A 25,428-nucleotide genomic window follows, 5' to 3' on the forward strand; every position below is an offset into this window, starting at 1 on the left:
GAACAGGGGAGGGGCAGAAAGAGAGGGAGACACAGAATCTGAAACAGGCTCCAGGCTCTGAGCTGTCAGCACAGAGCCCGACGCAGGGCTCGAACTGACGGACCGCGAGATCATGACCTGAGCCGAAGTCGGACGCTTAACTGACCAAGCCACCCAGGCGCCCCTAATTAAAATTCTTTAAGTTGATAGTGACCTACTGAAAGCAACAAGAATATTTTAAAGACCATAAATCCCAGGAAGGAAAAAGCAAGCTTACCTGCTTAATGAATTAATGTCTAGCAACAGACAAATACAGACATAGTTCCATGAGGCTATTTTCAAGTTTACAATATTCATTTCTTCTAATGTCTCAATCTTTACCTGAGCCGATATTGTGCAATTTTATAGGGGAGAGATAACCTGATCTTCGGTTAAAGAGAATACTCCAGTTAGAAAGGTTTACTGAAGATTCAAAGATGTTCTGTACCAGGGGCGCCTGGGTGGCTCAGTGCTGACAACTCGGAGCCTGGAGCCTGCTTCAGATTCTGTGTCTCCTTCTCTCTCTGTCCCTTCCCTACTTGTGCTCTGTCTCTCTCTGTCTCTCAAAAAGACATAAATGTAAAAAAAAAAATGTTCTGTGCCAAAGTTAAATTATATAAATCAACTATAGGATGGAAAGTATTCCAAACCTTCCATTCTTTGAGTATTCAAGACTTGTAAGACTCAGCTTAATGTACATTAAATGTGACACAAAAAATGTTAATTAGCATAAATTCTGACTCAAAACCTGGGGAGATAAATGGGAAGTAAATTTAGAATCATAAGGTTTCTAAAGGACCTTAGACACTATAATCGGATTCTCTTATTATATGAGAAAACTGGGACCAAGATTACACAGTATACTAAAGAATCTAGAACTTTAACCCAGGTAATCTGACAATTAGATCAATGCATTCTCTAATAGAGATAACATAATTTTTCTAATTGTCTTTAATAGATTATTTTATATTCTTCTATTGGTGAATAATTTCCATGAAGTCTTGTCTAAATTTCTAGATTAGTTAAGTGCTCTTCCTCTCCTGGGTTCCCAAACAACCTCTTTAGTACAGTTTATTGGCATCTGAGGAGCATGTCTGCCCATACCAGATTGTAAATTCCCTGAGCATTGGGACTGACTCGATCCTCATTGTACCCTATTAGCTAGTACAGTGCTTGACACACTCTGAATAGATAATAAAAAATACCAGTTGAATAGATCTTTCCTTGAAATCCTTCAATGGCTCACCATGATCTGATCTTTGCCTGCTTCTCTAACCTCACATCCCCAAGTTGTGGCCATCAGATTATGCTTAGATTTAGTTCTGTGCAAAGATCATTTTCTTATTACATAGTTCTGTCTAAGCAATTTCTTTCTCTTTCTATCTCTCCACCTCCACACATATACACACGTATCCCACTTTATTAACTCTCTGGCATCATTTTCTCTTGGAAGTCTTTCCTGACTCATGACCTCTTCCAGCGTAAATTGGGTTCATGCCCTTCCTCTGAGCTCCAGAGGAGCTCCTCCTTGTGCACCTATTTCTGCACTATACACATTACGTTGTAAAGTAATTATGCAAATACTCCAACCAAGTTCTCTTTTATTCACGTTGGTACCCTCCAAAATTAGTACACTGTCTGGCACATAGATGATTTAAAAATGTGATTTGAATAAAAAGAACACGTAACAGAGAAGGGATCTTACACAGGGTGTATTTTAGGGAGGGCATAGATGTGTAAATGCAAATAATGGAATATTTAATATATTTTTTCTAAGAGAGGAAGAACTAAAGGAATAAAAAAGCCTTTCAGTTTTGAGCCTATAAATTCAAATCACAAAATAAACAATAAAGGCCCTTATGAGAAAGGATATTAAAATGGTATTTGGCTATTTAAAAAAAGAGATTAGGAACCAGGAAAGCAGACCATTCATGCAAATGCAATAGACTGGTAATAATAGGATAACAGGGCACACAGAATCATGTTAGAAATACATACTAAGATGAAGAAAAACCAGAAAATAAATTATATTCAGAACCTATCCCTCAAATGGCCTGGGCTACAAGGCATCATTACAGATGGTCCCTTACTTATGATGGCTTGACTTACCAGTTACAACTTTACTATGGTGAGAAAGTGGTAAGAATTCAGTAGAAAACAAATTTCAAATTTTGAAAAAATAATTTTTTTGGCAAAATGCAGTATACTGTCACAATACTGAGCAGTGGTAGTGAGCCATAGCTCCCAGTCAACCATGCAATCCTGAAGATAAACAACCAATCCACTTAGAATCATTCTGTTTTTCAATTTCAGTACAGTATTCAAGAAATTATATGACACATTCAACATTTTAGTATAAAATAGGCTTTGTGTTACATGGTTTTGCCCAACTGCAGGCTAATGTAGGTATTCTGAGCACATTCAAGGGAGGCTAGACTAGGCTGTGTATGCTTTGTAAGTTAGATGTATTTCATACATTTTCAACTCAATATTTTTTAAATTTTTTTTTTCTTTTCTTATTATTTTTTTTTTTGAGAGAGAGAGAGAGAGCGCGCAAGTAGGGTTGGGGCAGAGAAAGGGAGACACACAATCCCAAGCAGGCCCTAGGCTCCGAGCTGTCAGCACAGAGCCCAACAAGGGACTCAAACCCATAAACAGCAAGATCATGACTTGAGCCCATGACCTGAGTTGAGGTCAGATGCTTAACTGACTGAGCCACCTAGGCACCCCAATTTTTTTTAAGTATTTATTTTCAAAGAGAGAGTGCACTACCAGTGGGGTAGGGGCAGAGAGGGGGAGAGAATTCCGAACAGGCTCTGTGTTGTCGGAGCAGAACCTGACAGAGGGCCTCGAACGCAGACACCATTGAGATCATGACCTGACCTAAAATGGAGAGTGGGATGCTTCATCAACTGAGCCACCCAGGCACCCCCAACTCACAATATTCTCAATATATGATGGGTTTATAAGGTCATAACTCTGTCATAACTGAAGGAAGATCTGTATTCCCAAATAAGTGCACAAACCCTTTTCTTTTGAATTCATTCTTATTAAAACATACCTACAAAATTTACCATTTTAACCTTTTTATAACTACAGTTCAGTGCCATTAAGTACGCTCATTGTTCTACACCCATCAACACTATTCATCCTCCAAATTCACTTTTAACACACACCACAGCCACAATTTCCTTTTTTTCATTAACTTTGCTTTAGTAACACAGCTACAAAAAATTCGCCTGGATTACATTCAGAAACTGGGATGAGAAAGTAAATCACAAGATTATCCTTCACGGGCTAACCAAATCATAGGCTTCTTTTAATGGAATTTCAAAGCTAAAGACTTCACTTCATCGCCCCCTCTCCCCGCCTTTGTGGGCATCAGTAACCTAGCAGTAACCATAGCAGCATCCACGATCTCTCCAAAAATGCAAGAAGTCCCTAAAAGCCAGCAGTTTTGAGCCAGCGTGGATTTCCTGCAGCTTCCTTTCATACTGCGCAAGGGGAGTAGCGCAGGGACTAGGCTCTTTATCCAGGACGGCAGCCAAAAGGTCAGGAAGAGCGAATAAAAATCAACGTGAGAAATAGAGCTGAAGTCTTAGCACTCCCTCCTTTTGCGATCCTCCTATACCCTCCTCTTCAGCATGAAACACAGACTCTCGCCTTGTTTCTTTAAACCCCTAGTCAGACACTACCACAGGCGTTCGCGCATTTTATTGACGCAAAACTCCCGTTCTCGCGATAGCTTGGGATAGAGAGCCGAATAGAGTGGATAAATCCCGAAATCTGTTGGCACTGGCGCTTGAGAGGCTTGGGACGCGGGAGAGGGGCGGGGCTAAGTGTTTGCAAGGGGCGGGGCCTAGCCTCAGAGAGGGGAGGGACCAGGGAGGAACGGGGAGGCGAGAGAAGGCCGGGGGCGGGGCCGCAGGGCCGGAGACCTGTTGATCGCAGGTAGCTCTGGCTGGCCGGGAATCCCTCGAGACTGGGGCGACTGCGCATGCTCACTGGCCGTGGTGGGCCGGTAGCCGAGCGGCGGTGACGAACCGGCTCCTTCGCTGCGGTGGTTGCGGTTACTGCGGCGATGTGAGGGGGCCCGGGGCGGGATGGTGCTGACCCGGGTAGGGCCGTCTTTTTCCAGCAGGACAACGAGTTCCTCCGTCCGACAAGCAGTGGAGGAGGCCGAACCCGGCGAAAGGTAAGCCTCTGTCTTCACCGTCTCCCCGGGTTCCCTACACCCAGGACCCCTCCCTCCCTCTTTCCCACGGGCCCGGCAGGAAGCGGCCTCCTTCTCCTTGTCCCCGCTCGCCCTCTGCGGCCCCTCGTCCGGCGGCTGCCGGTCGGAGCCCAGCCCTGGGCCCGCTGAAGGTCGGTGGGGACGGCTGTGCAGAGTGCCCTCCGGGTGGCGAGGAGCCACGGCGCTCACCGGGTGCTCCCTGCCGCCCCTGCCCCTGCGGCATGTTCTTCGGCCGGCTCTTCCTGAACCTCACTCCAGTTCCCAGACCTCGCCTGCCCTTCGCCGTCTGCTCCATCCTCGCCGCTCTGTCCTCCCTTTACCCCTCTTTCGTAGTTCTGCTCTTTCATCCCCTCCTCCCACGTGCCCTTTCGCTCGGCTGGTCTCCGTTGAGGCAGTGTATCCTTTTGCTCCCCTCGATTGCTTCCATCTCGCTGTGCATCCCTAGTCTGGCTCTTCTTCTTGACTCTTCTTACCCTCACCGACCAAGTTTGCCTCTATGATTTCTTCCTTGGCTCTCTTCTGATTTTTCTCCTGTCGGCACATCTTCGTTCTCTTTTGTGAGTTTACGATTGTGTGTTTGCTTTAATGTCGTTTTGCGCTGGAGTTCCTTCGGTGCCCCACCTTACCTTCGCAGGCCCTTACTCCCATAATCTTTAGCTCTTTTTGGTACCCTGTTTCATCGGTTTCCGTCTGATGGCTCGCGTCCTCCCGTCCTTTTCCTTTATTCCTTTATTTCTGTTATCTAATTTTGGGTGTTTCTCTCTCTCTCTCTCTCTCTCTCTCGCTCTCTCAAACTGCTTTTGGTGTTTTGAGGTTTTGTTTTGTTTTTGTTTTTTGCTTTTTCATAGCCTCTTCAGTCTGTTTTACTTTTCATTATATCTCTGAAGAGTTAGTTGTCTCTTGTGCTTTCTACCTAAGCTAGGTATCCTCTCAGTATTCTTAATTCAGCTTCCAATTTAATAAAATCTCTTTTATCTCTTTTCTTCCCTCACTGGGAATATCATCAAAAGAGTGACAGTAGCAATAAACGTCTTATATTTACTGATTGAACCTTTAATTTCTAAGAATTACGTTTATATGTCAGAAGAAGTAAGTTTAATATAGACTTGATGAAAGTATAAAGGGTTAAGATTTGTTAAAGGCTGATCTACAAACATAAGGTTAAAATTTGGAAATTTTGTTGCCCTTCAGTAAATACAGTTGTCCAAGAGCTGACCTTAAATGAAATTTAACAAATTTTATTTTAGAGAATTCGTTAATTTGCTATTTTATATATTTACTATTGCAACTGATTGCATCATTTTCTTGAGGGTCTCTCTTCTCTTTAATAAATGCATATAATTTCTACTAATTTAAGAATAGGTGTAATGTGCCTACTGAATGAAAAATATGTGAGAATAGAAGTATTAAATTTTTGAATTGGGCAAAAGACCTTTCTAACCAGTGTTGGAGCCCCCACCATTTAATTTACATAAAACCGCTCTGTTTAAGTAATGGTGTAGTATTTTATTTTGAAGGCATCTGCTGAAGCAGTTACTTTCAGTGAAGTTTGCCTTTATTCTAGGGTTGAAGATCAACTGGATTATGTATTTCATTCTGGAATCTCAAAGCAGTCCACAAACAGTAAATTCTTCCTTACATTGTCTATGTCAGGTAGGACTTAAATTTTTCTGTTTCTGTTGTACAGAAGGGAGACACCGAGGCAAAAAAATGTAGTTTCTTATTCAAAGTGATACTAGAAATAAAAGTGGAGGGAAATACAATTTAGGATCCAGTGTCATTAAGCCACACCTCTGTTGGAAGAACCAGCAATTATTGTGTGTGGTAAGAAGTGATGAACTCCTCAACTTTTAAGACTTTTTTAAAGTGATTTTTCCAATGCAAATAGAGATAACTGCTGCTTCTGAAGGAAGCTTTCCATCTTTCAAAGACAAATCTTTTTTATTTTTAGGTAGCAATTCATGAAAAAAGTAAATGCCTACAAATTCTTGTTGGTTTTTTTTTTTTTTTTTTTTTAGTGTGTTGATTCTGTGCTCTTAGAAATTAAAAAAAAATTATGGTGGACAACAGGCACAGGACTTGAAGTCAGAAGATCTAAACTAGGGGCATCTGGTGGCTCAGTCGGTTAAGTGCCTAACTTCAGCTCAGGTCATGATTTCACAGTTCATGAGTTCCAGCCCCAGGTCGGGCTCTGTGCTGACAGCTCAGAGCCTGGAGCATGTTTCAGATTCGGTGTCTCCCTCTCTCTGTCTGTCCCCCAGTTGCGTGCTTGCTCTCTCTCTCTCTCTCTCTCTCTGTCTCTCTCAAAAGTAAATAAACATTAAGAAGATCTAAACTATTATGATGACTCATGACATTAATTTGTAGAAGCCACTTAACCTCTATAGGTAGGTGTTTCTACCTGTAATAAGTGGGTAAAAAAGGTGGCCACTCAGTGATCTTTCAGTGGCAAAGAAAGCCTTATTTAAAGATACTTAGGGCCACCACAGGCAAAACTTGCTATATAAATACTTTATTTCCATCTCTTTTAGACTGTGTAAGAGAATAATTGAATGCTTAAATTCCAGATCAAATTGGAATTTCAATTTTTTAATTTAATTTTAGACCTCTGTGAAAAATCTAGTAGAGTGCTGGTGAACTATATACTAGCTTATACTAATGTTCATATTACAATGAAACAGATACTGTTGCATTCAGTATATAGAATTAAAATGCCCTTTGTCAGGATTTGACACTGAAAAATGTAGGAGTTATTCATGTAACTTTGGTTACCTACATAATTTTCTGTTGTCTTATATTTTAGTTTTGTTTATTGTAGAAATACACCCTTGACAGTGGGGGTTGTTTAGGAATTAGAAAGGGCAAGAATTTCCTTCACTTTGATTCTGGGTATTGAGGAAAAACTGCTTAAAAGTGAATGTTGTGGTATGTATCTGTGTGTATTTAAGTGAATGGCTAGAGGTGGGTGCACATAGATTTGAAATGAGGAATGTGTTTTTTTTAATTTTTTAATGTCTTTATTTTTGAGAGAGAGAGAAAGACACACAGAGCATGAGTGGGGGAGGGATAGAGAGAGAGGGAGACACAGAATAGGAAGCAGGCTCTAGGCTCTGAGCTGTCAGCACAGAGCCTGATGCAGGGCTCGAACTCATGAACTGTGAGGTCATGACCTGAGCCGAAGTTGGATGCTCAACCGACCGAGCCACCCAGGCACCTCGAGGAATGTGTTTTTATTTTTCTTTTCCTTGAGTTGTTTGTCAGGAAGAAAGTCTGGAAAAGAATAAGAATAAGCAGAATGGAGATACAAAAATAAAAGCTTAAAGAACTCAATGATTTTTTAGAAAAGTTACAAAGCACTGGTTGTTAGGTCTAGATTTTTCAGAAGGAAGAGTGAAACAGCTCCATAATGGGTTTCACCATTTTATTTTTAAAGATAAGCATTTTTAAATAAGTGCATGCTTAGTTATCAGTAATGTGCTAAATTTAATAAAAATTAGCCTCTTTTTTCTTAACAGGAATATGGAGATGCCAGGCATATTATCCCAGATTATACCAGGTCTCTCCTGCTTGAATAACGCCTTCTTATTTTGATGAAATAATCTTTATGAGCTATCTCTCAACCAAAATAATATCCTGAGAAAATATAGCATATTTCCTTTTATAGGATTAAGTCTCTTTACACCATCCATAATACAGAAAGTATTTCTACATTATATTATCAATATAGAAGTCTATAATTAATAGTATTTTGGAACATTTCTGTCAAGTTTTATGAAATGTCCTTTTGCTACAGTTCTTAATATAATCAAAAATAGAAGTATTCCTTTTTGAAATCCCCTTGAAGTTGTCTTATGGGATGCAGCTGCTTCATTCAAGATTGTTTTTAGGTCATTGGTATCTCTGACATCTGCTGCTTGATGTCTTCAAGTTGCCAGTAAGTCATGGCCTGCAACTGGAAGTACTGCTCACTGTAAATGTCTAAACAGCAAGGTCAGGGCTTATTGACAGTCACAGTTTCAGACCTTAGAAGCCTATATTTCCTTTGCCATCACCTTTGTCTTCTGGAATTGAGGACCCCATATGTTAAAACCACCCTTATTTGTCCTCAGGCTTACTGAAAATTCATTCTTTTCCTCAGGAGGGTAAGATTAGAGTATAGGTGTCACTAGTCCTATAAAATTAGTAATTTTATTTCAAAGTATGATAATTATATAATATAATGCTTGCCAAGGGCCCTAGTTTTGTAGAAGAGTTCTGAAATAGCCCTCCAGTTAGGGGGAACCAAAGAAATGTCTTTAGGGAGTGAAATCAGTAGAAAAAATTTTTGAATAGAGAGTTGTAATAGTCACGTTTCCTTCTTTTTTCCCCTGGTTTTTCTCAACACCTAAGATCTTAGTGGAAGCCAACTCTTTTCCCTTTAAGGTCTGATGGCCTGTAAATGACAATATATATTTTTAAGTTTATTTATTTTGAGAGAGAGAGTGCAAGCACAAGCAGGGGAGGCGTAGAGAGAGAGGGAGAGAGGGAATCCTAAGCAGGCTGTATGCAGTCAGAGCAGAGCCCGACATGGGGCTCTATCTCACAAACTGCAAGATCATACCTAAGCTGAAACCAAGAGCCGATCGCTTAACCTACTGAGCCACCTAGGCACCTCCTAAATCACAATATTTTTAAACCACGAAATTGAAACTGGTAATAAAAACCTATTTAGTTGAGTTACATTGTTTCTCTAAATGAAATCTTATTTTAAAAATTGAGATAAGGGGCACCTTATCAGTTAAGCATCTGACTCTAGATCTCAGCACAAGTCTTGATCTCAGGGTCATGAATTCAAGTTCCGCATTTTGGGCTATGTGCTGGACATGAAGCCTACTTAAAAAAAATTAACATAGTGAGATGTAAGGAATTGTTGAATCACTTTATTGTACACCTAAAGCTGATATAATACTGTATTTTAACTATACTGGAATTAAAATAAAAACCTAATAAAGGAAAAAAAGTTGACATAAAATAAAATCATAGTATCAGCTATTTATTGAGCACCATGTACCAAGTACCATGCTTATGGCTTTGTGTGTGTGTGTGTGTATAAAATCTTTTTAATTCTTACCTTTTGACCTAGAAGTTACAAATATTTCCCCATTTGAGTAAAGTAAGATTTAGTAAGTCTGGATTAGAATCCACATCTCTCTGACATCAAAGTTACTGCTAGACTAAAGAAAGCAAGAAAGCACAGACTTTTATGAAAGCATTGTTTGTTTCTTAGAATATTTTTCAAAGAGGGGTTCCTGGGTGGCTCAGTAGGTTAAGCATCCAACTTCAGCTCAGGTCATGATCTCACCATTCATGAATTTGAGCCCTGTGTCAGGCTCTGTGCTAGGAGCCTGGAGCCTGCTTTGGATTTGGTGTCTCCCTGTCTCTCTTCCCCTCCCCCATTCACACTCTGTCTCTCTCTCAAAATAAATAAATATTTAAAAAAATTTTTTTAATTGTTTTTTATAGTTATTCATTTTTGAGAGACAGACAGAGCACATGTGGGGGAGGAACAGAGAGGGAGGCACAGAATCTGAAGCAGGCTCCAGGCTCTGAGCTGTCAGCACAGAACCCAATGTGGGACTTGAACTCATGGACCATGAGATCATGACCTAAGCCAAAGTCATACACTTAACTGACTGAACCACCCAGGCGTCCCCAAAATTTTTTTTAAAAAATAATATTTTTCGAAGAGAGCATTATACTTATTTTTGTTCTGGTTCTGAGCTTTGTTGTCTGTTGAGATAACCAATATGATGAAATATTTTAAGGGATGCTGGGCAGCTCCCTGAACTAGGTAGTAGATAATGGCTGTGGTTCTTTGTGAATTTCTCTTCATGTTAAAAGAGGTAACTAGTTTTTGGTCATTTGGGCTATTCTTGTTTTTTTTTAAGTAAATAATAACATACTACATTCAAAGGAATTCTGTATTAAGTTACTGGCAGATTTGTTTTATGTCATTGATGTGTCCCTGAAAAGTTTATGTGAGCTGGGTTTAATAAATTAAATCTGTTTTCTCATTGTTGATATAATGTCAGAGGTAGCTTTCATTAAGTGTCCCATAATGAGCAATAGAAGTTATTTGTCTGTTTATGTCATTCTCATTTAGTAAGTCAACCATGGGAATACTCTCAGAAGTTACCAACATTCTTTCAGTGTTTAAAAAAAATTCTTTGTATGGATTTTCTATCACATTAATACAGTTATCCAAAGTGAAGAATGTTTTTTTTTTAATGCTTATTTATTTATTTTGATTGAGAGAGAGAGCATGTGCATGAGCTGGGGGAGGGGCAGAAAGAGAGAGAGAGAGAGAAAGAGAATCCTAAGCAGGCTCTGCACTGTCAGCACAGAGCCTGACATGGGGCTCAGTCTCACGAATGGTGATCATGACCTGAGCTGAAATTTAGACTCAGATACTTAACCTACTAAGCCACCCACGCACCGCCAAAGTGAACAGTATTTTGTTTTGAGAATGCTTTCTTCTTAATCTAAGTGCCAGTTCTAAGATTAGTAATCATGTATTTCTCTTTTATTAGATAATAACTGTTCAAAACCAAATTTTAAAGAAATTAGAAGATAACAGTGCCTTTACAACTTCAGATTTTGTGTTTCTAGGCGTGGGATGTGAGACATTTGAAGATTTCATAATTAGAGAAAAATGCTAATTACATGGAAAAATAAATGTGGTTAATTTATCAAGGATTATTTTTTTCATTAATTCTGCATTCTGATTTCAGTTTTTCTTTTAGTGGGGGCATATTTATCTCATGGCTTGACGATTATTCAATCTATTTCCAAAACAGGTCAGGTGTGGACTTTACAATTATGTAAGTTTAAATTTAGGCCATGTATTTTGGCACATTTGAAGGTTTTGTCGTTTTTCCATTATTTCTTAACTGTAATCTTGGATAAGTTATATACACGTTTTGCTCTTTAGTTCCCTTACCTGTAAAGTGGAGTAATGATAGCTCTTTTCAGATTTTTATGAGAATTAAATGAAATCACATAGTTAAAGTTACTGGTATAATAGTAGGTACTCCAAAAAGTTCTGAATGTTTGTATTTGGTTTCAATTTGATAGTGCTGTTGGGTTTATATCTGATATCAGTAGAGAAACATACAGCTATTTCAAATATACTTTGTCTATCAAGCTGTTCTCATTATTTTCCCTTTGGAAGGTCTCCTCTTCCCCTGTCTCTAAAAGAGAAGAATTTAGTACTCTTTTCTCTTCTTAAATATTTATGTAATTTGGGCAGTATAGCATATGGCTGATTCTCAGGAATTCATTGTGATGAGTAATCACTAGCAGCAAAAGTTTCTAGACCAGTGATCTTCCTTAATTTACATCTTCCTTAGTAGATAAGCTCATCTTCACTGTGAATCAGTTTTTGAAATGAGAGATGTTACTGATGAAAGTGTGTTGTGAATGTGAAATATTGTGAAGGCAAAAAGAGAGTTAAAAGCCATCTGAATGGTATGAACTTCAGAGTCAGGCAAGTGACAGGTGGCTTGGCCATTTTAGAGCAGGATATAATACAGTGACTTAGCATGTTTAGCCCCTGCAAGAGGGAGCTTACAAAGCTGAGCAGGGTGTCGGGGCTTCAGCCAAACAGAAAGAGAACTAAATGTAAATCAAGAAATAACATATTCAGATGTTTAGATATTTAGACTGAACCAACCAATGTAGACTTAACCAATTTCGGTGGCCAGAATTATACCAGATGGCAGGGTTAGGGATGCACGACTAATCCAGATATCACTGGTTGATTGTTCTCAGTTTGCTGTTGTGTAGTCTGACTTTGTCAGGATTAGCTCAAAGACTGTAGGGGCCTGAGCCTATGTGGATTGGAGTTCTACAATGCTCTAGGTGACTGAGATTTAGAAAAGGTGGCAGCTCAGCACACTCCCACGCCCAAAGTACACATCTTCAGACTTTTCTCAGTTTGCTGTAGCACTTGACTGTTATAAGAGTACTTTTTTCACAAAGTTAGGAGAACAGCATTTTGAAGGCTTCTGAAGGTGCTCCTATTTTGAGCTTCCTGCTTATTCATTAGGAGAAGGCCCAAGAAAATGAATCCAAAGCTGACTAGCTAGTAACAAATGGATTGAGTTAACCTCCTTCTTTGTTCCCATCATATTCGTATTTAACATATTTGAATTGAACTGTACGTATAGATGCTTTCCTCTGTTGGTCCCAGATCCCAAATGTCAGTCTCACGCCCTACATCTCTCTCAAAGTGTAAACCCCTCATCTATTTGGGCTTGAATGTGTTGTTCCTTCATTTGGTATCAGTTCCTATATGTCTGTCATATTTGGAGTTTCTCTCTATATTGAATATAAACATTTAAAGATGTGTTTATTTTTTGTACAATATGGCCCCTAAATGCAAGGTTACTGTGTTTAGTGTTCAGCTGAAGAAACAGTGAATTTTCTCCTAAAGCTGGAAAACAAAGTGAAACGTGTTTTACTCACTGGTAAATGGTATATTGATTGTCAACGTGGAGCCTTTCTAGGGGAATTTTAAGAGTAAGTTGGCCCATAAGTGATTTTTGCCTTATGTTGTGTCTTTAGTATCTTCTACCTAAGATTAGGCATCATTATTCAGCCTGTCATCGCTGAACCCATTTGTGCCATGGCTGCTAACTTGGGGATAGAATCTGGAAGCTGGAGTTGTTGGCTCTGTAATTGATAGAAGTGATTCCTTTATTCCTTGCGTTGGCAAAGGGAGTGTCTCAGAGTTCTAATTTTTCAACTCCTTTACTCTCTTCCTTAGGAGAAAGAACATCCATCTTTAGGGCATATATTTTGGGTCTGCAGTTTGAGTCAAGTCTGTTAGTTTTTTTATTTCTGTGAGAGGATCTGGTCATCCCTTGTGGTCTCCAGTTCATCTTAAGGAACCTCTAAGCTGTGCCTCTTAGTTTCAGATATTTCCACATCCTTATAGACTTCTGATAATGCTTATGAATTCAGACTGTGTTCAAAATGGTTAGTGGTTAGCTTTTGCTTTAGGATTAGTATAGATGATGTATGAGCATCTCCCACATTTTTCTAGATATCCATATCTGGACTCCCCTTTGTGGATATTGGAGGTCTCTCAGCTGATCTGATGGGAGTGAACATCTCTATAGTCTTAGAAAATATGCATGGTTTTTATGCACCTAGTGCTATTTCTGGGGCAGTTACTACACATTCCATCAGTTAAAGAGATGGCTTGGTATTCCTAGACTAACATATTCAATAGACCTTTGTATATGTAATTTAAAACTTTCTAGTAGCTACATTTTAAAAAATAAAATAAGCTGGGAAAATTAATTTTTATAATATATTTTATTTAACCCAACATATCTAAAATATTATTTCAAGATGTGATAAATATATAAACATATTAATGAGATATTTATGTTCTTTTTCTGTACTAAGTCTTCGAAATCTAGTGTGTACTTTATGCTTAGAGCATATCAAGTAGTGTACTACATTTTTAACAGTTAAAATAAAACATAGTCCTATCAAAATGATAAAGTTATGTTCAGTGGAAAAATTTATACTGTGTTAGTGTTTGGATTAAAATTTAAATTACTAAAAAAAATAAATAAAATTTAAATTACTTTAAAATTAAAAATTCAGTTCTTCGGTCACCGTAGTCACATTTTAATTGTTCAATAGCCAGGTGTGTCTAGGGGCCACTGTGTTGGACAGAGCAGCTCTAGAGGGCCAAGAACTTCTCTTGCAGGTTAACAGGTGACTTTGTTTCTTTGGAAGTAAGCTATCTTTTCCTGAGGTACTATAAGGTGATTGTCAGATTGTTCTCCCTGTCAGTATAAGAGCCTTTCAGTATAAATTTCCCATTTAGTATCAGAGTCAGTTTCTGTTTGAGGTCCCCGGTGCCTTCTTTGGATTGGAGTTTGTAGTTTAGTCAGCTAAATTCTCTTAGGGACCTAGGTAATGGCCCAGGAAGGAATCCTACTTCAACAGACCTCTCAAATTATTCTGTTTAGCTACTTTGCCAGGTCCAGGAAACAGAAAGAACAATTTAGTCTCAGGTAAATCAGCTCATCCCCATAGCTCCAAGTGCTCAGATTAAAGTGACTGATTCTAAGCCAGCAAACTGACTGTGGAGCAGAGTTCCCAGACATCATCTGGGTAAAAGGAAAGATGTTCTTTCTTCACCTTCTTTCATTCTTAAGAGAGGACAGACCAGGATTTTTCTGTTTCATGAAAGATCCTTTTCCTGAGGAGCAGAATACCTAAGAATCTGTGTTAGTGAGAGATTGCAAACTCTAAATGCATTTGCCCTGTAGATGAATTTGATTTGAACTACATAGGTATTGTTTGTTTGTTTTAGTTTATTTTTTAGCTGTTTGGCAACATCTGAAGTTCAGTAGATTTCATCTTTAGAAAAAAAATTTTTCCAATTTCTCCTTGAAAACTTAGAACTGCTGACATCTCTGGGCCAGCAAGAATTGGCTATACCTATGTGGCAGTTGCTCCCTGTAATGGGAAAAGGGAAGTTTATGAGTTTATGAGAAGAGAATCACACAGATCCCCTTTGACTGTGAGAGTCCTCTGAGTTTTTCTTGTCCTTCTCTTTTTGCCTATTCTCCTTTTCCTTTAGTCCTTCTTTGAAATTTTTCTTCTACCAATACTTAAACATAAAAATAATTGTTTACTCCTTTTTTGAGGGGGAATGAAAATCAGATTTATCAGCATCACTCTGTCTATACCTGTACATGTATTATATATTTCTGCTTAGAGAATAATCAATAAAAAGACATGGATTTGAGAAAAATGAGACAGTAACAATAGAACAAAAAACAGCAGAATACGAGAGGAAGAGTGAAAGAAGTTACAAACAGACCTAGAACATATGCTAGTAAAGGAATTTTATCATAAAAGTTTATTCATGCATGTCTCTTGTTTTCCTTATATCAGTGTAATAATTCCTTTCTTCAAGTTGGTTGGGTTTAAATAGAAAAATAGTTACATTTAATATTTATGGAAGAGTCCATGTTAATTTATTAAATCTTTGTTAAATATTAAATTGAGTGCCTACTGGGTGTCAGGCAGTGGGGAGACAGCTGTGAACAGAGTAGTCAGAAATCCTGCCTTTAGGGGTGTCTGGGTGGCTTAGGGACACCTGGGTAGCTCAGTCAGTAACACGTCCAACTTTTGTTCAGGTCATGATCTCGTGGTTCATGAGTTTGGGCCCTGCATTGGGCTCTCTGCTGTCAGCGTGGAGCCAACTTCAGATTCTCTGTCCCCTCTCTCTCTGCCTCTCCCCTAGTGGCAGGTGCTCTCTCTCTCTGCCTTTTTCTCTCTCAAAAAAAATAAAGATTAAAAAAAAAAAGAATTCCTGCCATTATAAAGCTTACCTGTTAGTGGGGAAAAATAATAAAAACTAATAAATTAAAGCCTTTCATTTGTTAGATGGAGATAAGTTTGAGGGAAAACAAAAAAACATAAGGGAGGAAAAAGGATGTACCAGGAGAGTTACTATTTATTTTATTTTTTTTTGAGAGTTACTATTTTAGATCGTGTGCCCAGGAAAGGGCTATTTGAGTTCAAGACTGGAAAGAGGTGGAAGAGTGATTCATTAAAATATTGGGAGGGAAGAGTGTTCCAGAGAACAAATGGAAATGTCCTGGAGTAGGAATATATTTGGTGTGTTTGAGGAATAGCAAGGAAACTAGTGGGCGGAGTGGTAGGAGATAAGGTCAGAGAAGTTATAGAAGATACAGATTATATGAAGCCAACATATAGGCTGTCATAAGGGAATTTTACTGAGTATTGTGGGAAACCACTGAAGGTTTGGAAGAGAGGAAAGAGATATAATTTAGATTATTTTCAAATAATATATATTATTATATAACATTAAAACATACTACAAATTATGTATAACTGTATAGTATTAAATATATATGTTATGCAGTATATAAAGGATCATCTGGCTGCTTCTTTTGCAAATAGCTTGCAGTGGGTGGCATATTAGAGTATAGGTTAGTTGTTGTTGCTGTAACAAAGAGTTATAAGACATAAAAGGCTGAGCAGTTGATAGCAGTCCTATCTAGGTAGGACATCTGTGCTCTGTGAAGCTATTCAAGAGTCCAGAATCTTTCCATCTTTTTGTTTTACCATTCTTTGGGGTTTTGTCCTGATTTGCATGGTCAAAACTAGATCACTATCAAGAAGATGCTCCCATCTTTGAAAAAGGGAAACAATTGCATCAAGAAGAATAAAATACCTAGGAATAAATTTAACCGAGGAGGTGAAAGACCTGTACTCTGAAAACTGTTAAGACATAGAAGAAAGAAATTGAAGATGACATAAATGGAAAGATATATCATGCTTATAGATTAGAAAAATTAATATTGTTAAAATGTCCATAGTACCCAAAGCAATCTAGAGACTCAGTTCAATCCCTGTCAAAATACCATTGACATTTTTCACAGAACTAGAACAAATAATCCTAAAATTTGTATGGAACAACAAAAGACCTTAAATATCAAAGCAGTCTTGAGAAGAAAAAACAAAGCTGGAGGTATTGCTCCCTGATTTCAAATTATACTACAAAGCTATAGTAATCAAAACAGTATGGTACTAGCACAAAAACAGACATATAGATCTATGTAACAGAGTAGAGAGCCCAGAAATAAACCCAGCTTATAGGCTCAGTTAATCTGTGACAGGAGGCAGAAATACTATGAGGAAATCTATTCAATAAATGGTGCTAAGAAAACTGGACAGAAACATGCCAAATAATGAAACTGGACCATTTTTTTATACCAGATTAAAAAAAAATCCAAGAGGATTAAAGACTTAAATGTAAAACCTACATCCAAAAAACTTCTAAAAGAAAACATAGGCAGTAAGCTTTTTGGCATTGAGCTTGGCAGTATTTTATATATATATATATATATGTCTCCTCAGGCAATGGCAACAACAGGAAAAATAAACAAATGAGATTATATCACACTGAGAGGCTTTTGCACAGTGAAGGATACCATCAACCAAACAAAAATGCAGCCTACTGAATGGGAAAAGATAGTTGCAAAGATGTATCTGATAAAGGAGTTGATAGCCAAAATATATAAAGAACTCCTACAACTTGATAGCAGTAAAACCCCCAAACAACCCGATTAAAAAATGGACAGAGGACCTGAATAGACATTTTTCCAAGGAAGACATACAGATGGCCAACAGACACATAAAAAGATGCTCAACATCACTAGTCATCAGGGAAGTGCAAATCAAAACCACAATGAGATACCACCTCACAACAGACAGAATGACTAGTATCAAAAAGATGAGACATAACAAGTATTGGTGAGGAAGTGGAGAAAAGGAAACCCTCATGCACTGTTGGTTGTAATGTAAATTGGTGCAGCCACCATAGAGGACAGTATGGATGTTTCTCAAAGTATTAAAAATAGAAATACCATACAATCCAGTAATTCATTCTACTTCTGGGTATTTATCCAAAGAAAATGAAAACACTCTTTCCAAAAGATGTATGCACCCCTATATTCATTGTAGCATTATTTATAACAGTTAAAATATGGAAGGAATCTATATATCCATCAAGAGATGAATAAATAAGATGTGCTGTATTAATACAATGGAATATTACTTAACCATAAAAAAGAATGAAATCTTGCCATTTGTAGCAATATGATGGGACCTAGAAGGTGTTTTAAAAAGTGAAAAAAGGCAGACAAAGATAGATACCATGTGATTTCACTTATATGTGGTATCTAAAACAAAAGAAATGAACACAACAGAAGCAGATTCATAGATACAGAGAACAAACTGGTAGTTGTCAGAGGGGATGGAGGTAGGGGAATGGGCAAAATAGGTGAAGGGAATTAAGAGGTATAAATTCCCAGTTATAAAATAAATAAATCACAGAGATGTAATGTACAACATAGGGAATTTAGCCAATAATAATGTAATAATTTATATAGTGACAGATGGTAACCAAAACTATTGAAGTGGTCATAAGGTATAAAAATAGCAAATCACTATGTTGTACACCTGAAACTAATATATTAATGTATGTTAGTTATAAATTACTAACAAAATAGCAGTTATTGAAAGTGGTAAAGTCTATATGTTTATGATAGAGAAAAGAAATCTGTGAAGAAGAGTGAATGTGATCTTTATTCTAATATTTTTAGTATCTAAGGTAATTTTACCAAGGGCAAGTGGTTTATTTTTTAGGCTATAAATATTTGGGGTGTGAACAAAACTATCCATAGCATATCCAGGCATTCTTTTTTGTCAAAATGTTTAAAATAGTTCAAGTGTGTGTGTGTGTGTGTGTGTGTGTGTGTGTGTGTACATACATACATGTGCACACATGCACATTTCATATATTTATAATTTCAGAAATTACTTACTCTACCCAAGGAGTTATTTTAAAATGGTAAGTTTTATATCTAAAAAATTAATAAGCTTATAATATTTTGAAGATTCATGAAGATTGTTTTTGAGCCACTGAACTAAGAAAGTATTCTTATGTATTATTGCCCTTTGAAGTATACACAGTGAATCCTTAACAAAGATATAATAGTTAATATTGATATCAGTGAAACTGTGAATGAAAAATCTCTAAAACTTATTTTTAAGCCTTATGCAAGATACAGATCTTTTAGATAAATTGAGATTGTTAAGTAATGAAGCATATGTTTCCTTAAAATGGACTTCTTTATGTGTAAAATAGAACAAAATGTTTAAAATGTTATTTTCTTTCTTTCTCACAGGGGGAACAATATATTTTCAATAAGAATCAGTAACTGGAAGTACAAGTTTGGTTATTTAATAATGTTAAAATGAAGCTTTAACCAACAGAGGTAAGAATATGTTACTTTTTTATTTAAGAGATCAGAATATTTATCAAATTTCTCTGAAGAACTATTTCAAAAACTATGAAGGGTCTGAGATTTTATCCCATTTGCAAGCTAACAAGTTGGCCTGCCACAATGCCATGGATGTGAGCAGAAGACAGGAGACTCCTAGATCTAAGAAAAGGATGAGTTGTATTCACAGCAGTAGCAGTAGCAGTAGCTATAGTACCAGGCCACACCTGCATGTGAGTAGTTTGTATTATAGGAGAGGAACCCCAAGCTAAGGGGACCCAAATCTTTTATAATGGATAGTAAGTCTGTCTGACTTGTGCCTCAGGGGGAGACTATCTCTACTAATGGAATAAACAGATTTGCTCTTTGTTCCAGTATGAGACACTATCTCTGACTTCTAAGACTGTTCGATAAACATACATCCCTGAAAAGTAGCATGGAACAGAGACAGTCAGTGTCTCCTTGCAAAACATGCAGAAACAGGAGACTGGAGAATTGTCTTTCAACACTTTCTTAACTCTGAATTGTGTTTTAAAGCATGTATTATTGATAAAGATGATTGTTACAGTACTTTTTTGAAATAGTGAAAAGATGGAAACCACTGAAATACCCAATAATAGGAGATGGTTTAAATTATAATAGTAAACAATTGAAAATAATATATAAAATTATGTTTATTGACATAGGTGTTCATCAAAAAATTAAATAAAATAAACAGATTATAAAATATGCATGAGGTTTGATCCCATTTTTATAGAAATTTTACAAATGCACACACATATGAAGAATATATACCCAAGTATACATTTTAGTGGATAGAATCGTGAATGTTTTTATTTTTGCTTGTGTATATATTTTTAAACCTCTTAAATGAATACTTCAGACTTTTGTAATGAGGGAAATTTTTTTTTTGAAATTTAAAAATGAATAGTAATTTAAGAACTTCATGTAACAGAAAAAACCCTTCATGAATTTTAATGGAAATTAAAGAATGCTAATTCTCTTTTTGACTCTGGGGTTGCCTTTATGTGCAATGTGAATAATTAGGTTGTTTACTTTTTTCTTTACTATTTTATCTGTAATAGATAAAGTCCAGAGTTTCTTTTAGCAGTTTGCTATATTATTTATTATCACATAGATGTCACAAAGGGAAACAAATCTTAGAAAATGCATTCTGTTAGAACATACCTGAAATTATAGATTATTGCTATTTAGTACATAAATTATTAGTAAGTATATTTAGTTGATTCTGGTGCTCTTTAGTTGGGATAGACTAAGTTAGGTACACTGAACTAATTTGCTTCATTGCTTCATTTTTATTTTCTGCGTATATATCATACTCTGAAATATGTTTAAATATTAATGGTTTTCTTAAGTTGGCATTTTGTTGTGCTTCTCGTGATTTTTTTTCTGCCTTCTCTTACCAAGGTGCTGTCACCAGATTTGTCTTCTGAGTATAAATTGAAAATGACTGAAGTTCAAGCAATGGTAGAATTCTCTGTGGAGCTAAACAAGTTCTACAATGTGGATTTATTTCAGAGAGGGTGTGTATTTTAATCATGAAGATTATATATCTTGGATAGGAAAAGGTGTACCGTTTCCATTTAAATTTAATTACATACTTATATTCCAGTATATATAAGGAAAACAATGAACTGTATTCAAATAATTATTTTCTTAGAAAAATTTTATTTTAAAGTAGATGTTTAAGAAATATTCATATGAATTTAATGATAATGCTGAATATATGTAATGTGCATTTATGATTTTGTACTGAGCCTTGAAAGGACTTTTATGAAAATGTGTAAGATCTCATTTTTGCTTGTAAAAGCTTATAGTGTATGGGAAAAATAAAATATATGCACAAAACAGCTAAGTGGAAACAAAATGATGATCTTTCAAGAAGTGTATATAGAAAGTGCTCTAGGAATCAGAACAGAAAGACATTTTTTCTGGGTTAATATGTTAGGAAAGTCATTATGGAGAGTGCGGTTCAAAGTAGGCATAAGATAAAGTGAAAAACTCTTGGTAGGAGAGAGCAGCATGAATCAAGCCTTGGAAATAGGAATGAATATGCTATTTTAAAGAATATTTAGTAAATTAGATATTCTCTAGGAGAATTGCAGAAGAAAAGATAGTAAAGAAATGAAAGGTTATGTTTGTGAAGGGCTCTTAGTGTCTGGAGAAGAGTTGACAGTATGGATTTGGGCAGCCATCAGTGGTTTCCAAGTAAGAATGAAATTATCACTATTATTACAATAAACACTAACATGATGAAGATTATGATATATTTGATTGTTGTAGAAGAAATAGAAGCATAAGGGACAGTTTAGAAGTGCTTGCAGTAACTCAGGGAAAAAAACCTGAAGGAATGTACTAAGAGTGGTAGTAACGGAACTCTGACTAACAGAAGTTGGGTGAGAGAGATTTTCTATTAGTTTTTGTTGTTGTTTTGCTTTGTTTTGTTTTACTACTTTTGGCTGCTCTTGGCTTTGCCATCTTGTTGAAAACATAAAAACAGCTGTCCTCTGCTTTACTCTACATGGTCTCTCACTCCTCAGCAGGACAGGCTGAACTTGTTTTTATGGCAGAGACAGGAGTCAAAGAAGGAGAGCAGAGGATGCAGGACCCCTTGAATTGCCACTCTTGTTACTTCCACTCCATTCTGTTGACTAGGCAACTTAGGAGACCAGCCTGGGAGTCTAAGCTGATAGTTCTTAGGCTAGTAAAACTTACTTAAAAACTTTATGAGGCTTCTCTATGACTGATACAGTTCATTCCAAGCTCTGGAACCCACACCCACAATTGTCTTTTGAGACATGACTACTAGATGTAATCACTATTTGGGGATCAGAATTCTGTGGGATCATGCCCTTAAATTTCCTAAAAGTCCTTTTGTCAAATTGAATGTCTACTTAGACACTGTTTTAGTTTCTGTAGCAATCTTAAGAAAGGGATTTATAGTCATATTCTTGGTATGATCTTTGTCCATGGCAGCATTTTATTTGGAAAATCTTTAAGGAGTTTTGTTTTCCAATCTAGCAAGTTCTAGTCCATCTATATTCCCTCTAGGTCCTGTTTGTAAAGTGACTAGTTCTTTCTTTAGCTCATCCCTTTCTTGCAAAACCTTATGATACTTAGCAAGGAGCAACGAGTTGACATTTTCATCATTCTGCCTGGAAATTAGCCTGCTCAAGTCCCGAAGTTTCTTAGATACATTGTCCAACTTCTTCTAAGTTGTTGCTGACAGTGTATTTTACAAAAGTTTCTGTGATATATTACATGGGTTACCATTTTTAAAATCTCTGTAGTTTACCCATTTTTCTTGCTTCTGTAATTGTAACTTACATTAGTCTCCAAATCAATGCCATATATTTGAAGTTTTCGTTATGGTACATACTACTTCAAAGTTACCAATTTGTGTATTAATATGTATTATGGCAATATGCAACTAATAATAAACACAAAGCTTCAAACACAAAGCTTGAATTGAAATGAAAATAAACATTTATTTTTGCTCACAAGTCTCTGGATTAGCTGAATGGTTTTGGTCATCTGGGCTGGCCTGGCTGACTTTGCTGGGCTCAGTTATGAGTTCACACTCAACTAGAAGGTTGGCTGGGTGCTAGCTGATACAGAATGGCCTTACTTGGGTGGACTCAATTCTGTTTTATGATCTCTCATCCTCCAGCTTATTTTCACAGAGGAGGCAGGGTCCAAAGAGAGAATCTATGCAAGAAGACCTTTTAAGACCTAGGCTTGCAACTAGCATTCTTCATCTCTGCCAGATGGTATTGTCCAAAACAAGTATAAGGCCAGTCCAGATTTATAAACCAAATTAAGCAGTGAAAGTCTTAGATGCCTTACTAACTCCTCTGGTTGCTATGACATTCTCTTATTTAAAGTAAGAAATGCTGTATATATTTCTTTTGTTTCTCTCATTCATCTTTATATATGCTGGTTTCCCTTTGGGTTTTATTCATGCTGGTATTTGACCTGTGGATCTTGTTTTTCACCAGTAATAAATATTATGGGAAACTGATATAAGTAGAACAATTTTATTGTTTAATGCATACAGATATATAGATACTGGGGCATTGCATATTTTAAAATATTTTTTGAAATCATTTTTTTGTCTATTTTTCTTTAGTTTTTACCAGATACGTGCATCTATGAAAATTCCACCAAGAGTTCCTCACAGAGTAGAAGCTAGTTTGTTACATGCAGCAGGTAAGCCAAGGAATACTTTTAACATTTAAGAAAATCTGAAGCAGCATTATAATGGTTAATAATAACATTTAATAATTATTCTTATTTTGGAGGTGCCTGGGTGGCTCAGTTGGTTAAGCATCCAACTCTTGATTTTGGCTTAAGTCATGGTCTCGCAGTCTGTGGGATTGAGCACATTGGGCTCTGTGCACTGACCTGCTCAGAGCCTATTTGGGATTCTCCCTCTCTCCCTTTCTTTTTGTCCCTCCCCCACTCACACTTTGTCTCTCTCAAAACAAATAAATTTTTTAAAAAGTCTTCTTCCTTTAAAAAAATTACAATTTTTAAATTACAAATATAAGATACTAAAGGGTATCATTATAATACCTTTTATAAGAAATATATTTAAGGCCTCAGTAAAACAAGCATGATTATAGGTTCCTTGTCTTTTGACTTCTTGTGAAGAACAAATGAAAGAATGTATGTGAAATTTCCATGAAAACAAACATAAGTAGGGGTGATATCAATTACATCATGTAAGATGTAATTTTTAAAAATATACAGTGAATGTGTACATATAATTTGATATATGATTACAAAGGTGTTTTATGATAAAGTTTTATAGTATGCCTTTGAGAATATTTATTAGCTACATTTTGGTCTGGATTAACTACAGTAAAAAAAAAAAACAAAACAAATGCCAGAAAGCAATATATAAGGTATAAGATGGATATATTATAGCAGTTCAGTAATTTACTTATATTCTGTGGAGAGACCAGCATTAAAATGTTTGAGCCCAAACTGGTGGTCCTGACATAATCAGTGGGCATTTTTTAGCTTTCCTGATACAGTATACTCTGTTCCATTCTATGCATTTAGGAAATGAAATGGTTAATGAAACATTCTAGCGAGTTAACATATATGTCAAATATGAATAATGAATTTTGAAGGCATCATTAAAAATAAAATACACCTAACACTAAAGCTATGCTGACCATAATTCACTCTATTTTTTAAATTTAAGAAAATATTTTAGGAATTTGAAGTGTTTAGGATTATCTTTTTAGTATCCTATGTGTACTAAAATGCTAGATTATGATAAATTTTAATGAGTTGTATAAAATGGAGAGTTTATTCTTTCTTTCTGAAGACTCTTCAAATGCTCAGGGAGACTTCTTGCTTATGACCAAAAATATATACATTCTTTCTTTTAAAAAAAATCAATTTATGTGTTGGCCTGGCATACATATTAAAGTATATATTTATTGTCACTTGGACTTTTGTAAGTCTACTTTCTATGAAACACAGAGGTTAAAACCACTAATATTACAAGATAGATTTGGTCCTCCCTTTTTGAACTTCCTTAACCTAGTAAACTAAATGTCTTCCCTATTGTGTCATCTAAAGTTGCCAGTTGAAAAAAAGACCTTTTTATTTATTTTTTTCAGCTTTATTGAGAATTAATCAAATAGAATTTCATATATTTAAAGTATACAGTGTGATTTGTTACATGTACATTATGAAATAATTGACACAATCAAGATAATTAACACATCCATCACCTCACAGTTTACTCTTTTTTGTGTGTGTATTTGTGCATGTGTGTGTACAGTGAAAACAGAAGATCTACTCTTAGCGAATTTAAGTATACAAAACTTTATTATTAAAGGTAGTCACCATGTTGTGCATTAAATAGAACCGAAAGTTTACACCATTTGACCTCTCCATTTCTTTCTCTCATCCCTCAATCCCTAGCAAGTACAGTTCTGCTGTCTGTTTCTAGGAAATTGACTGTTTTGTTTTGTTTCCATATGTGATTCCACGCAGTATTTATCTTTCTCTGTCTGACTTATCTCACTTAGCATAGTGCCCTCTGGGTTCATCCATAATGTTGCAAACGGCAGGATTTCCATCTTTTTTATGGCTGAATAAGACCTCTCTCTCTCTCTCTCTCTCTCTCTCTCTCTCTCTGTGTGTGTGTGTGTGTGTGTGTGTGTGTGTGTGTGTGATACCACATTTTCTTAATCCATTCATCCACTGACAGATACTTAGATTATTTCCATATCTTGGCTATTGTGAATA

At 36.5% G+C, this 25,428-nt stretch overlaps 1 protein-coding gene across 6 annotated transcripts in view; it reads left to right on the top strand.

Moving 5' to 3' along the window:
• The first annotated feature begins 3,943 nt into the window (after nt 1-3,943).
• Nucleotides 3,944-25,428, top strand: part of FAM135A (family with sequence similarity 135 member A) — a 125,939-nt gene continuing 104,454 nt past the window's right edge. For 4 of the 6 annotated variants that reach the window (XM_049653879.1, XM_049653884.1, XM_049653882.1 and 1 more), the window contains exons 1-5: nt 3,944-4,213; nt 5,817-5,905; nt 19,042-19,131; nt 20,566-20,681; nt 23,288-23,367. In XM_049653879.1, coding sequence (XP_049509836.1) covers nt 20,605-20,681; nt 23,288-23,367 — 157 coding nt within the window. In that variant the 5' untranslated portion in view covers nt 3,944-4,213; nt 5,817-5,905; nt 19,042-19,131; nt 20,566-20,604. Of the gene's footprint in view, nt 4,214-5,033; nt 5,906-19,041; nt 19,132-20,565; nt 20,682-23,287; nt 23,368-25,428 lie in introns of those variants that run through there. The other 2 variants (XM_049653881.1, XM_049653880.1) reach the window with 2 other exon arrangements.

This window comes from Panthera uncia, assembly GCF_023721935.1.
Source record: "Panthera uncia isolate 11264 chromosome B2 unlocalized genomic scaffold, Puncia_PCG_1.0 HiC_scaffold_24, whole genome shotgun sequence".
Classification (NCBI taxonomy): domain Eukaryota; kingdom Metazoa; phylum Chordata; class Mammalia; order Carnivora; family Felidae; genus Panthera; species Panthera uncia.